The sequence below is a fragment of the Dendronephthya gigantea genome, unplaced genomic scaffold, assembly GCF_004324835.1.
Source record: "Dendronephthya gigantea isolate DGI-Jeju-01 unplaced genomic scaffold, DenGig_1.0 000014F, whole genome shotgun sequence".
Lineage (NCBI taxonomy): Eukaryota > Metazoa > Cnidaria > Anthozoa > Malacalcyonacea > Nephtheidae > Dendronephthya > Dendronephthya gigantea.
The window spans coordinates 2,161,092-2,176,093 of NW_021163024.1; the positions used below are offsets into that span (position 1 = coordinate 2,161,092).

General features: G+C 34.5%; 1 protein-coding gene across 6 annotated transcripts; it reads right to left on the bottom strand.

The window, feature by feature from the left end:
* Positions 1 to 217: 217 nt before the first annotated feature.
* Positions 218 to 14,200, bottom strand: LOC114519783 (mucin-2-like). Of its 6 annotated transcripts, none has more exons than XM_028539955.1 (21): positions 14,005 to 14,200; positions 10,657 to 10,788; positions 9,979 to 10,311; positions 8,501 to 8,569; positions 8,240 to 8,305; positions 7,854 to 7,922; positions 7,697 to 7,765; positions 6,763 to 6,831; positions 6,616 to 6,669; positions 5,989 to 6,103; positions 5,035 to 5,264; positions 4,709 to 4,780; positions 4,373 to 4,426; positions 4,029 to 4,100; positions 3,688 to 3,741; positions 3,018 to 3,132; positions 2,423 to 2,652; positions 2,139 to 2,180; positions 1,901 to 1,975; positions 1,520 to 1,594; positions 220 to 760 (listed from the first exon to the last, which is right to left on the bottom strand). In XM_028539955.1, the coding sequence occupies exons 2-21, from the start codon at positions 10,766 to 10,768 to the stop codon at positions 621 to 623; spliced, it is 2,115 nt and encodes a 704-aa protein (XP_028395756.1). In that variant the 5' UTR covers positions 10,769 to 10,788; positions 14,005 to 14,200; the 3' UTR covers positions 220 to 620. The 6 variants fall into 6 exon arrangements, with proteins under 6 accessions (XP_028395760.1, XP_028395762.1, XP_028395756.1 ...); XM_028539956.1 differs by lacking the exon at positions 14,005 to 14,200 and adding an exon at positions 11,557 to 11,644; XM_028539958.1 differs by lacking the exon at positions 8,240 to 8,305 and having other exon boundaries at positions 221 to 760.
* Between the last annotated feature and the right edge of the window lie 802 nt (positions 14,201 to 15,002).

Genomic DNA, 15,002 nt, shown 5'->3' on the forward strand with positions numbered 1-15,002 from the left:
TGTAAATTACGTGGCCTTTAACGTTGCACACTGCTCTAGTTGCTGAAACGGCATCGTGATTTCCACCAATTTCACTGTGCATGACAACGCGGCAGCAGCGATGTGTTTGATGTTGCTTAGTGTGTTTGAAGCAATCTTTTTGATCGACCATATTTATAATAGTTAATAACTATTGAGAGAAATGGGAGACTTTAAGAGGCAATTCAAGTCGATACTAACTCTTTTTTTAAACTTTTTTTTAATACCACAATGAACATTAAATTATTTTCTCTGTTGCCGGGTTCACACGCAGTGGGCTCACACCACATTAAAATCTGTGATATAGCCTTGCGTTTATTAAAATCTAAGACATAATGTACAATATACTGTGTATAAAATCTGCATTGCCGTCCATTCAAGCAGATTAACTGACGCTTAAAACTCTTACAATATCATTTGTATATTTATATATATATCATATTTATATATATGTCTTCCATTATAATTTAGTAAGAATTATAATAATTATATGTATATGCATGCTAATAACGAAACATGATAACATTTCAGTTAATCCACGATAGAGGATGGTTTGATTAAAAATTGATATAATCCTATACAATTCCAATCGATCGTTAATCTTAATCACTGTCACTATCACTATCACTGTCACTATCGCTGTCACTATCACTGTCACTGTCATCACTTTCACTATCACTGTCACTGTCATCACTTTCACTATCGCTGTCACTGTCATCACTTTCATCATCACTTCCATCACCTATTAGAAAAACGAGGAGGAACATCTTAATCAGGAAGAAATACTCGCTGATAGGTATATAATTTTATACCCTGTACATGGTATATAGTATTGCTGGGTTCCATTTAAATCAGTAACCCTCAAGTTTAATTAGCTGCTTATTGTGCACATAAATAAGCTGATTGTTCGCGTACTAAATTTACTGCATGCTGATTGGTCGACAGGAGTTACAAATGATTTTGCTAAAATAAACAAAATGGCGGAAAGTTTTTGCATAATTACAAACTAAGCAGTCTTTGTTAAAAAGAGAAATGTCTGATATGCGGATGCCTTTACGAACGACTTTTGTCATTCGTGCCACGCGTTGACCCCATTATGAGAAAGGTCTTGCATTATTTTAACTGATCAGCCGGATAATGCCTATTTATGTTGTACGATTTATTTACCGACAAATATATATGTGGGAAATAAAAAAGGACAGAAAGTCTAGCAGGACTGTATTTTTACAAGAAACTATCGTGTTTGCATTGAAAATTAAAAGTGAAAAAGTTCGGGAAAGCGCTACGAAAGTTTTACGATTTAGTTAGTATGCTAATAATAAACAAATGACCACGCAATGTTGCTCGTACAATTAAAGATTGACTCGTGATGTTTGAAAACTTTGCCAAATTGGATTCGCTCCGACGGCTCGTCCAATTTTGGCAAAATTTTGAAGCATCACTCGTACTATTAATCCCGAATTGTACTCGCTATCTCACTCCCTAGCTTTTATGAAGTTACCTTTTTTAGTGGGTTTAGTTGTTCGTGGTGTTGTTGGTGGTGTTGGCGGAATGACTTGTTCTGTCGTTGTTACAACTAAATAACACAAAAAGTTTGATAATTCTAAACCTTTGTTTTAAATACTTTAAGCTTACTATAAGAAGCTCAAGAAAACGACTGGCCGTTTTGACCTAAGTGCCCTTGTTACGATATTATAAAAACATCGAAAAATTTCCTTGGATATATATTTTAAGTAGTTACGGACCATGTTAAAACCAACCTCGTAGACCCTGAATAGGAGGTTAGTTAAAGACAAGTGATCATGAATATGAATCATACATTTCTTGTTAATTCTTGAATAATTTTCTACTATTCAATATTATTATTCCTGCAGTCACCTACCTGTCGGTATTGTTGTAGGAGGCATAGTTGTTGGTAGTGTGGTTGAGGTCGCATTTCCTTTCGCTGTTGTTATTGCTAAAAGCAAGCAAACATTGCAGGGTAAATCAATAAGGAGGGTTATAAACAAAGCGAAGGCTAAAACCAAGATCCTCGTTCTAATTTTCTCCACATTTTTATTTTTATCTCCACTTTTTTTTATTTTCCGCGTCTATATATAATTTCGTAGTGAGGTGCCTACCGTTTGTTGCAGTAGCTGTTGTAGGGCTTGTCGTTGTTGGTGCTAAATATAAGATTGTTTAAAATTACATGATATGCGTGGAGTTATTTTTTTGTCATGGTTGAATTTTAGGATTGTTGGTTTTTTCAAGAATATTTTTTAGAACAGGGGCGTAACTAGAATGACAACTGGGGAGTTTATTCATTTATTCAGTTCTGGCCGACATATATATCCACGTATATCAATTATACAACAGACATAATATACACTTGTCTACAAAATAAAATATATTTAAAGTTCATTACCTTCATCATCTACGATAGTCACTGTCGCTTCGCTAACAGTTATTTGAACGTTGGGATTGTTATTTAACGTCAAAACAATTGTAAAATTTTCGTTGCCTTCGTAATTGTTATCCTGGATTATATCAATATCAACGCAATCAGTTGTTTGAATAAAACTTTGTATTCCAACAGTTTTCTCCTCCCCTGAGAAATCTTCTCCACTTGTTGCAGTGCCATTTCTGAATGTTAATCTGGAATTTATAAAATGATTCATATCAGAATTGGTGAAATGAATTTTTTCCTAGTCCACATTGCACAATTTTATAAACAGTTATCCAACGTTCTTTCGTTCTTTGTTAAAAAGAGAAATGTTTGATGTGCAGATGCCTTAACGAACGACTTTTGTCATTCGTGCCACGTGTTGACCCCATTATGAGAAAGGTCTTGCATTATTTTAACTGATCAGCCGGATAATGCCTATTTATGTAGTACGATTTATTTACGCACAAATATATTGCATGCCAGCAATTTTACATCACACAGTACATAAATCTCCCATTTTCTTCGTAAATATATTTTGTTATATATAGCTACATAGATCATTGTATTTACTTACTTTCCTGAAAAGGAATTTCCATCAAAATTACTAACTTGAAGACAAACTCTTAAAATCCCACCAGCTTCACTGACAGAGTAGTTAGATATTTGGAAACCAAATGTTGTAGGTGGAGCTGCATTAATGAAAAATTAAATAATATGTTATTATGAGATTTATTTCGCGAACTACAGATGTTTCAAACTATTTTGAATGGCGTAATGCATTATATATTGAGTCTATGGCTTTTACACGTCAAAATACGGGAGTTTTTTAACTTTCCAACAATACTTTTTTCATGTCATAATGGCGAGAAATAACTGAATAATCGTTTGTAAAAAAATGACGTTCGCAAACTATGCACGAACATGAAAAAAATGACATTTTTTGCCTATAGACGCATGCATGCATACACACATCCAAGCATTAAACAGATATCTCCAATTTAGTTCGTTTTGCATCCTTTTTTTCTTCAATTTTAATTTTATTCGGTCTTTTTTGTTATCAGATAAATGATTGCTCTTTTTTATCCTGTAAATAAGACTGTTCGTTCCGTTTTTTTAGACATCCTGTGTCTTTCGACGTACTGCATTCTGTATTAATATTGTCAGTGCAATTCCTTAAATTTTGTCTATCTTTGTTGAAAATAAATTCCACTATTATATAAATTCCACTGTTATATTTGACTTACGTGTTGGAGGAGCAGTTGTGACATTTCCCTGGGAAGTGTTTGTCGTAGTTGGAGCTATACAATATAAATTTATTAGTTATGGATTGAGCGGTTGGTTGCTTCCATGAATTTATATCGTCGTATATATAATGATCGCATTCCTCTCGGTGCATGTTGTTATTGCTAAAAGTATGAGCAAACATTGCAGGGTATAAATCAATAAGGAGGGTTATGAACAAAGCGAGGGCTACAACCAAGATCCTCGCTCTAGTTTTGTCCACATTTTTACTTTTATCTCCACTTTTATTTTCCGCGTCTATATATCATTTTTTTAAAATTAAACTTGAAGTGAGGTGGCCTACCGTTTGTAGCAGTAGCTGTTGGTGGAGGAACAGTTGTTACATTTACTTGGGTAGGGCTTGTCGTTGTTGGTGCTAAATATAGGATTGTTCAAAATTAAGTGATATTCCTGGAGTTAATTTATTTGTCATGGTTGATCGAATTTTAGGATTGTTGGTTTTTTTCAACAATATTTTTAGAGCAAGGGCGTAACTAGAATGACAACTGGGGAGTGAGGTGTTTATTCATATATTCAGCTCTGCCCGACAGATATATCCGCGTATATCAATTCTTTAAATTTTGTCTGTATCTTTGTTGAAAATAAATTCCACTATTATGACATATTCCACTGTTATATTTAACTTACGTGTTGGAGGAGCAGTTGTAACATTTCCCTGGGAAGTGTTTGTCGTAGTTGGAGCTATACAATATAAATTTATTAGTTATGGATTGAACGGTTGTTGCTTTCATGAATTTATATCGTCGTATATATAATGATCGCATTCCTCTCAGTGTTGTTATTGCTAAAAGCAAGCAAACATTGCAGGGTAAATCAATAAGGAGGGTTATGAACAAAGCGAAGGCTACAACCAAGATCTTCGCTCTAGTTTTGTCCACATTTTTACTTTTATCTCCACCTTTTTTTATTTTCCGCATCTATATATAATTTTTTTTAAATTGAACTTGAAGTGAGGTGCCTTACCGTTTGTGGCAGTAGCTGTTGGTGGAGGAACAGTTGTTACATTTACTTGGGTAGGGCTTGTCGTTGTTGGTGCTAAATATAACATTGTTCAAAATTACATGATATGCGTGGAGTTATTTTATTTGTCATGGTTGAATTTTAGGATTGTTGGTTTTTTCAACAATATTTTTTAAAGCAGGGGCGTAACTAGAATGACAACTGGGGAGTGAGGTTTTTTTCATATATTCTGTTCTGCCCGACAGATCTATCTGCGTATATATAAATTATATAACAGACATAGTAATTTTATACACTTGTCTACAAAATAAAATATATTTAAAGTTTACCTTCATCATCTACGATAGTCACTGTCGCTTCACCAACAGTTATTTGAACGTTGGGATTGTTATTTAACGTCAAAACAATTGTAAAATTTTCGTTGCCCTCGTAATTGTTATCCTGGATTATATCAATATCAACGCAATCAGTTGTTTGAATAAAACTTTGTATTCCAACAGTTTTCTCCTCCCCTGAGAAATCTTCTCCGCTTGTTGCGGTGCCATTTCTGAATGTTAATCTGGAATTTATAGAATGATTCATATCAGAATTGGTGAAATGAGTTTTTTCCTTGTCCACATTGCACACAATTTTAACACTATCCAACGTTCTTTCGCTCTTTGTTAAAAAGAATTAATTATTTCCTTCTTTGTTAAAAGAGAAATTAGGGTAAAGCATGTAACTTGATTTTACGATATATTATATACATGGGAAAAACTCCACTACGAGGCTCACGTAGTACTGAACTCTAGAGCTAATGCATGGGAAAAGTCACGACTCTCGCGCGAGGGAAACAAGACCAGGTGTCTCAATTTTGATGTATGAATTCGGTCAAACCTCCTTCTGAAAATTTGGGTCACTCTGGTTGATAGGCCTATAGATGACGTGTGCGGATGGTTTTCGGGCCGACCAAACTGCCGCGCCAGGTCGTTAGTTCAGCTGATATCTCTCGTTGGCGGCGGGCGTAAGGAGGCAGTTCTGATGTGCGGATGCCTTTAGGAACGACGTTGGTCATTCTTGCCACGCTTGACGCATTATGATACATGAGAAAGGTCTTGCATTATTTTAACTGATCAGCCGGATAATGCCTAATTAGCTATGTAATGCGATTTATTTATGCACAGATATATTGCATCTCCGGCAGCCATGAATTTTACATCACACAGTACATGAATTTCTCATTTTCTTCGTAAATATTTTGTTTCATAGCTACATTTGAAATGGAGATCATGGTATTTACTTACTTTCCTGAAAAGGAATTTCCATCAAAATTACTAACTTGAAGACAAACTCTCAAAATACCACCAGCTTCACTGACAGAGTAGTTAGATATTTGGAAACCAAATGTTGTAGGTGGAGCTGCATGAATGAAAAATTAATAATCATGTCATTATGAGATTTAGTACGCGAACTACAGATGTTTCAAACTATTTTAAATGGCGTAATGCATTATATATTGAGTCTATGGCTTTTAAACGTCAAAATACGGGAGTTTTTTTAGCTTTCCATGCAACAATACTTTTTCATGTCAAACAACTGGATAATCGTTTGTAAAAAATTGACGCCGGTTGCAAACATTGCACGAACATAGACGCATGCATGCATATACACACATCAAAGCATAAATAGAGATTTCAAATTTAGTTCGTTTTGCATCCTTTCTTATTCCATTTTAATTTCGGGGTTTTTTTGTTATCAGATAAATGATTGCTCTTTTTATCTTGTAAAAAAGACTGTTCGTTCGCTCCGTTTTTTTAGACACCTGTGTCTTTCGACGTAGCTACTGCATTCTGTATTAATATTGTCAGTATCAATTCCTTAAATCTTTTTTGAAAATAAATCCCACATTGTTACAGTTATATTTGACTTACGTGTTGGAGGAGCAGTTGTAACATTTCCCTGGGAAGTGATTGTTGTAGTTGGAGCTACAATATAAATTTATTAGTTATGGATTGAACGGTTATTTTGTTGCTTTTATGAATTTATATCGTCGTATATACATAGTTATGCATGCATACCTTGCGTGATGTTTACAGTTGGAGGCACAGTTGTTATATTTTCTTGGGTAGCGTTTGACGTAGTTGGAACTACAAAAATATATGTTCAAGCAATGGTTGAAAGATTGTTGTTTCCCTGATAACTGGTCTATACTTAAGGGATCTATATATACCGCTATGACATCTCTTTTGCAGTGGTCGTGTTATAATTGCACATTTTTATAGTGCTGTTGGAAGATTGTTGCTTATATATCGAATGATAAACTTTTGTCTAAATGGCTAGCAGTTCTTGCAGTTTGTAGATGAAATCGGGTAGAGTTTGTCTTTTAGCAGCTAGTATGCAATATTGCCTTTTAAACTAATATTCTATTGTTAGAAGGAAATTTTGTGAGTAATCTTAAGAAGCATAAGATCAGTTGTGCTGATGCCTGATGGTTGTCCATGTGACTGCACAATATTAGTTTGATAGTCGCCTATTAAGTAATGGTGTATGCATGGATGCTTTCTTGAAAATAAGCTTCATTAGTTTTGTAGCGATAAGTGTATCTTAGGAAGTGTTTGGCGTAATCAAAGCTACAAAATTATTAGTTTTTTTACTTTTTTATTCATTGCCATAAAGTTGTTTTATTGAAATGAATCATGTTTTAAGCGGTCTATCTTTAATTTCAGTTGCTAGGTCGAGAAAAGTAAACAAAAACATTTCCGCGAGACTTTCTTTGTGGATTGATGTTTAATGCATGTGCTCATCTAACTAAATGACTGCTTTTTCATCCAACTAATCACTACTTTTCCAGTTAATCCTATATCATTCTCTGTTGGAAGTCGTAGAGCAGCCATTTTTGTAGTCATTGCATGCCTGCATTTGGACTGAAATTTTTAATAAACTTTAATCAATCAGTCTAGTCTATATATAAGACATTTTCTTTCCTATTTAGATTTACTTATAGTTTCCTACCGTTAGTATTACTAACTGTTGGAGGAAGAGTTGTAACATTTCCTTTGGAAGTGTTTGTCGTAGTTGTTGCTACACAATATTAAATGTAAAATTAGTCATAGCTATATTTCACATTGTGGTCGCTTTTTTAATTAATCCTAAAGTTAACGTTTCCTACCGTTAGTATTAATAACTGTTGGAGGAGGAGTTGTAACATTTCCTTTGGAAGTGTTTGTCGTAGTTGTTGCTACACAATATTGAATGTAAACTTAGTCAATTTGTAGTAATTGATCTATTTCACAAAGCGGTCGCTTCTTAGAATTAAATTTTTAAATATATTTTCTGAAGTTAACGTTGCCTAGCGTTACTACATGCATGTTAATAACGTTGCTTTAATGAAATTCAGCTTTCATATAAAATTACTTTATAGATAGCTAGAGTGTTGTAGAATGTTCTTATTTACTGGTTGATTGATATACAACAGCCCATTTAATGCAAGTTTGATTGCTCGTCAACTATCGTATAACATTCTTGAAATTAAATGTGATACAAACAATGGCCTACCGTTCGTATTAAACACTGTTGTGGAAGCAGTAGCATTTCCTTGTGTATTGTTTGTCGATGTTTTAACTAAATAACACCAGTTTATTTAGTCATTCATTACTATTTAATTCCTTTTTGAAATTAAATTTCGTTTATTCCAAGTGTCCAGTCAGAATCGAAATCTGACGTGCTGTCAGCCTGTCATGCATGACTATACGTCAGGTTGAATGATATTGACCTGTTTGGGTTTATGGAATAATATGGATTGCATGTTATATTTACCATTGGTGCCGTTTTTGAAGACAAATGTTATAACACTCATCTTTGGAAACTGTTCAACACTGCCAGTTGCTAAAGATAAAATCAATTCTTGTAATTTCTCTTAATAACTCATAAATTAAGTCATTCTTGACTTCCATTTTTTTTCATTTAAATGATTGTTGCTCCTTTTGTTCAAACCGAATCTATAGATCACCGTTTACAAATTCAATAGCAGTGATTTCATACAGTTTACCCTACATTAACTTGTATTATGTTTTCACGTTTTTGTTATATAAAAATTACTTTAGCGGTTTAATTATCTTATAATTTTGTTAGAGAACGCCAGATTCCATCAACTCACTAGTGCTGAGAAAACTCACTGACCTGGAATGTAGTGGTATGTTTTTCAAGTTCATTAATGCTGGGAAACCGCAAAATTTTACCGATTCGTTGATAACTGCAAACTGAGGCTTGATAATTCTTAATCTTCATATCATTTGAAGACTGAACTCAATAATTGCTTATGATTATTTATTTATTTAAAAGAATAAACATTAAAACTTCATTCGTTCGCATTTTTGTTATTTTACATTTCCGAATGATTTCGCCATTCGTGTGACGTCATAACGTGTGACGTCACGACGTTATCACACGTTATAACTTCGGGCCGGAAGTCATTGGCTGATTGCTGTCGCGATTAACCTGTTAAACCGTTAATTCGTCTAGTTTACGTATAGTTTTTTCTACGTTTGATGCTTTATTACGTATAATTTAGCAAAGCAAATGAATGAATATATAAAGTTGCAGTTGAATTAATTCAAACAACTTAGACAACTATCTACGGCTAAAAGTTAACAACATGTATTTTAATAGTGGTCGAGATACGTCGAAAAATTCACGTTATTTCGGCTGCCGTCGCAATGAGCATGAGATAATTGGGGTTTTTTTGGCAGAAGCTCGGTCAGAGAATGGTATTATATTCAAAGCCTGTTTGTAACAAGCTGGTTGATCAAACTTTGTGAACAAAATCATGCATTAAGAAGAAAAGAAGTCAAGAAAATGTGTAAAACTTCAGTAAAATCATTTACTTGTTTCAGTGGAAAGTTTATATTATACGTATTTGCCCTAGTATTAACCTTACTAGTACTTAACTAGTATTAACCGGCTCACCACTAGTATTAACCTTTTTTAGCGGCCCGGAGCCTTTAGATTAAAAATGCATGAGCACAATAGACCAGTGAATGGTTGTTCTGTGAAAGCAGTGATGTAACTAGAACGTTAATTTGGAGGATTTTTGGAGGAGAATAATGATATTCTTATATTCATCCAGTTCTGCCCCACGGATTTCTTTTGTAATTGCAATAGCTTACAATAGAAATTCATCAGGCAGAACTGAATATATGAATATTCACCCTCCAAATCATTGCCCTGCGCTGCTGGTTTGCACATATCGCTATTGTTAACATGACCCTTACTTCAAGAGAGAATGATGAAAATACCTGTTGGTGTCGGCGTTGGCTTAATGGTAAGATTGGCGGTCTTAAAGCGACATTCATCGTTGTCTGTTGAAGCAGTACAACTTATTCTTCGTGGCAGACCAGGGAAGAAACTTGATAGACGATAGGTACATTGGAAGATTCCAGTGTTATTTTTGCATTCTTTTACTGTGTATATCCCAACACGGATCACAATTTTAACCGGAGCAGTCGGAGGTTGTGGTAGGTTTGGTGGGAAACGGGCAACGTCTGCATCACAGATGATAGTCACGGGACTCAAGAAGGGTACTTCAAGGGATGGCAGAACAGTTATGTTAACATCAGGTTGACGTTGACCTAAACAGAACACAATATATTTTTTTTACGATAAAGATAATTCGTTAAGATAAACCAGCTTCCCTGCTTTTCCAAACCTAATTATAAAAGAGGAATTTAGTCTTAGTTTTATTATATTTTATTTATATATAACACAGGATGAGAAACACGAGTTACTTCATCGAATTTTATTTACTACAGAACTGTTTCGTATGTGTTTCGTATGACAAGCGTTAAGCTTGCAACACTAATCAGCTAAATAATATTATTAATGGGTTATGGGTACTGACGCGAACGATTTGTTATTATTGACAATTAAATAACTCGGTTATTCCTTAGATATTTGTAACAGATAAGTAAATATACCTTGTAATGGTTCGCCCTCAACACAATCACCCTGTGCTGGAACTATCGGGGCAGTTGAAACTATGAAAAGTTGAGCGCTGATAAAAACCGCTCCAATCAATATGTTCACCATTTTTGCAGATCACAGTGACTCTAAATATAGTTGAAAAAAAGATTGAATTAAGTTTGGATTTGAGTATATGCAACATTTTCGAATGGACCTAATTAATTGGTTATACAGGTGTCCCAAAAAACACAAAACTATTTTAATCATCTATCGTTAAAATTTCAATGATTTTTTCGCGTATTTTTGTCTGTGAGGATTAAAGCAACTGATAGAATGCTAAAGACATGAATTTGCTAGAGAAGAGGCACTTGTCGAAGGTCACGGTGCTTGAGTTTTAAATTTAAATATTGTTGTCCATATTTTTAAAGTGTAAATATTCATTTTCCTGGTAATATAAATCATTTATATATAATGGTAGAAACAAATTTCACTGTCAACAGGCATAAAAATGTTTGTGTCGAACATTATATACACTTGTGCATGGGTCTCAACAAGGAGCTCATGCATGCATTCAAACTTTAACTATTACATTGCTATCGGTGATTTCAATATAGTTTTGGGTTTTTAGGACACCCTGTATAATTATTAAGTTTTCATCTTCATTAACAGTCATGTAACACTATAGACATGATATGACGAGTGATTTCGGCTGAAAAAAACATCGCCATCTAATTTTTACAGTAGGCTAAACTTCCCGTTACAATTCCATTGGTTTAAAAGATTATTAAATTTGGCATTGTCCGTATTGATATTGTTTTGATGTCGAATGTGAGCGATTCGAGTTGGTATAGGAAACATACAAACGAATATTGACAAGATTCTTGTTAAAAAAAATTAGCAATGTCTTCACTCACTTGTCAAAAATTACTTCCGTTGATAACCAGGCCCACACAGGGCAAAGCTGTAAAGCTTGCATGGTTCTCATAGAGATCGGTATTATTGTTTGTGGCCGGTGACGAAAAATGATTAAAAATAGCAAAACACTTTATCATCATTCATTTATCATCACCGACAATGTAGCCATCGCCGACCGTCGGTGAGTGACATACGTGCATGTCAGTGTATAAATTAGAATCGCACTTGAAGAAACGCGTCAGTTATATTATGATGTGAACGAAGTGAGAGGAGAGGGAGTGTCGAAGCATGCCGGAACTCGGAAGTGCTAGTCAACAATTGATCAGACATGTAACCACAAATTCAAATTAAACGCTAAGTGAACGGACTGTGGTTGTCTGTGGGGAATCTATCTCACCGACATCTGATCCCCTTTTATCTAGAATAATATCTTTGAAGATGCAATGGTGTTGCTTGTTAGAGTTGCTTGTTTGTTGTCATTTATATGACATATAAATTTCTTCAGTTGCTACTTCTTTAAACAAGACGATATTTGACTTCATTTCGATTTGAAATTTAGGCTAATTTTACCAAAAGGAGTTGTTTCCATGCATGATCCCGCTTATAGCCGAGATTTAACGAATCGTGAAATGACTTTGAAGTATTGAATATATTCAATACCTCAATTATTATTTCAATACCTCAAAATCATGCATCTCACGCTTCGTTGAGTCTCGACTAACCGAGCTCATGTGAACAACCCATAGATAATTTGGTCTCGAAATTTCAAAGCCTCCGCGTTTTTATTCCCTGGGAAAATAGTATTCAGCTTCTTTGTAGATATGCGACGATACGTCTATAGAGCCGCGGAAATTGGCATGTCATCAAGTTGTATTTGGCTATTATGGTGAATATTATTTAAGTAATGTCGACGTTATGTGTCAAAGAATGCCATTTGTATGCTCCAAACTGTGTCATTTATGACATTATTTGATATCGTGAATTCATCACTTCACAAAAATAATGTCGTTATATCGATGCTTTTAGCCGGAAGCTATAATTCTTCTCGGGGAATATCTTAATGAGTTTCGTCTGCCTGTATGTTTAAAAAACTTATTTGTAATGATAAACATCTTGGGAACTCAAGACCCAAGGGTTGGTAAAAGAAAGTCTTGTATAATTCGAAACCCTGATTAAATTATCAACTCATATCTCAATGGTTTACGAGATGTTGTTTGGCATATATGTTTCCTTCATAGAACAGGCTCCTTCGGTCTTAATCCTTGTCATTGTGTAATGTCATTATGAAAGCTATACAGTATACACGCGTAAAAATTGATCAGGTTTTTTCCGATTAATTAATTAAAATCAGGATTGAAAAATGGTAGGCTGCATCCTAATAACATGGTTTTTATAAAGTTGTGAAAACTTGCTGTAGCCTTGTTGGCAACAACCATGTTCATGCAGTGTAGCACAACATTGTTCAGTCCTGTTTCCATGCATCAACCTGAGCTTTTTGCCGTGACAGTGTAGATGTAAAAACTCATTCACTTTATTTCTTCGCCTTTCGTATTGTCAATATTTGTTCAAGATGGTGTTGTTTTGAATCTGAAATAAGAGCCGAATCACAGCGATCGGAAATAAAACAAATATCAATATTATAATTAAGGTTTTGACATCGGTTGAACAATATCGCAATATTCCTGAACGGCTGTTTGTTTAATTTCATCTCCGAAAATAAGCCAGTCAGAGCAGGCAGGATAAATCCTTTACAGACGGATGAAAGAAATGGGATGAAAGGGATGAAATCGTCATTGCGAGGATCGTCTCGTATGGTGTCTTCACTACGTAACAGGATATGGCCTCTTCATAATGCGTAAACAAGAGGTTTCTCAATAATTGTTCGTTTATTATGATAAATTAGATCAATTGATGTCTATTTCCGTGGCATTTGAACACGCATTTATCTGGATTCTGGAACATTAACTGCATGATTGGTTTAAAATTTCAGGACTTTTTTATTAATCAATGTGGGCAAATTGAAATGGACGTCGAAGAGAAAAATAAAAGCAGTTGTTGAAAATGAAAAATTTAACTATGATAACAAAATCGTGATTGAAATTAGGTAGGTGTTGCACTAAGTATAATAACATACATGTTGCACTAAATATGATGCATAAATTACTAATATTCCTAGCTTTTGTGATAATGTGTGAAAATTTGGAGCATATACATTCTGATAAAAAATTATACCAAACAAATTAGGAAACAAATACATTCAAACTGTACATGCAGATCGAGACCACATCAAGCCGAAGACATTTATAGACAGTTTCTGCCAAATAAACATTATATTCCACATAATATTTTGAAAAGTAATTGATACATCTATCTTTAAACACGCAGTAAATATCGGACAAACTATAAATACTGACTATAATGTGATAATTTAGTTTCTTGAATCTTACCTGAATATTCCAATAATTGCAGCGTATCAGTTTGTTCTACACTGCTCGTGTAACTTGACTTCAGTGTTCCCCCAGCTGGCTTGAACCTCCGAATGAGGGACCTGTGCAGATGATGGCTATTTGTAGGCATCCTAAATTTTCCGGGCAATATCGGCGCATCAAATATTTCTTCCTGCAAATTCTGACAATAGTTATTGTCGTGTGATGTATGTTTTCTTGTTTTCACACCTAATATGGGCTGTGAATACGCAGCCACACGGAAGGTGTTGGTTAAGTGGCGAGGCAGGACGTGGTAATTGCGTGAATTGGGCAATAATGCCGACAGGGGAAGGACAAATAAAATCGTGGGAAATATTTTATTGAATGAGAACCTAAGAGTCATATTTAATAATCTGTTTATTTCATAGGTTTCAAAAAGAAATTAACATAGAGATTTAATAGTATAACATATCATTAGTAAAAATTACTGTGGACTGAAATTTCACCAGTTGAAAAGGCATGTTTGACAGATACGTTACACCAAAAGCCTCAAGTTTATCATCTAAAAGTTAAATATCCAGGTTTTACAGATTCAGCTGGTTCATTCAGTCATTTCAGTGGTTGTTCAAAAATTATATAATATGTATATAAACTTTGAGCGCGCATGGATGCTTCTCATGAAGAATCTTAAATTCAATTCAAAGGCTAAATGGATTAGCTGTATACTGATACGTCACCCAATACTTGAATAGTCGTATTGGGATGTGCAGCAGAGAGAAAGTGCATGGTGATGGAATAATTGCTCCTTTCCTTCTTCCATTAACTAGAGGAAGGTTGTCTTCAGGTGAGGTGAACCAATATTACTACGTATAAACTTCTTTATTGTATTAATTTGTTCAAGATCAGTCAGGTTGTCTTCAGATAACCAATATGACGTAAACGGTTTTTTTGCGGTGATGGAATAATTGGCTCGTTTCCTTCTAACTTCCGGTAAGTAGGGGAAGGTTGTCTTCACTCTT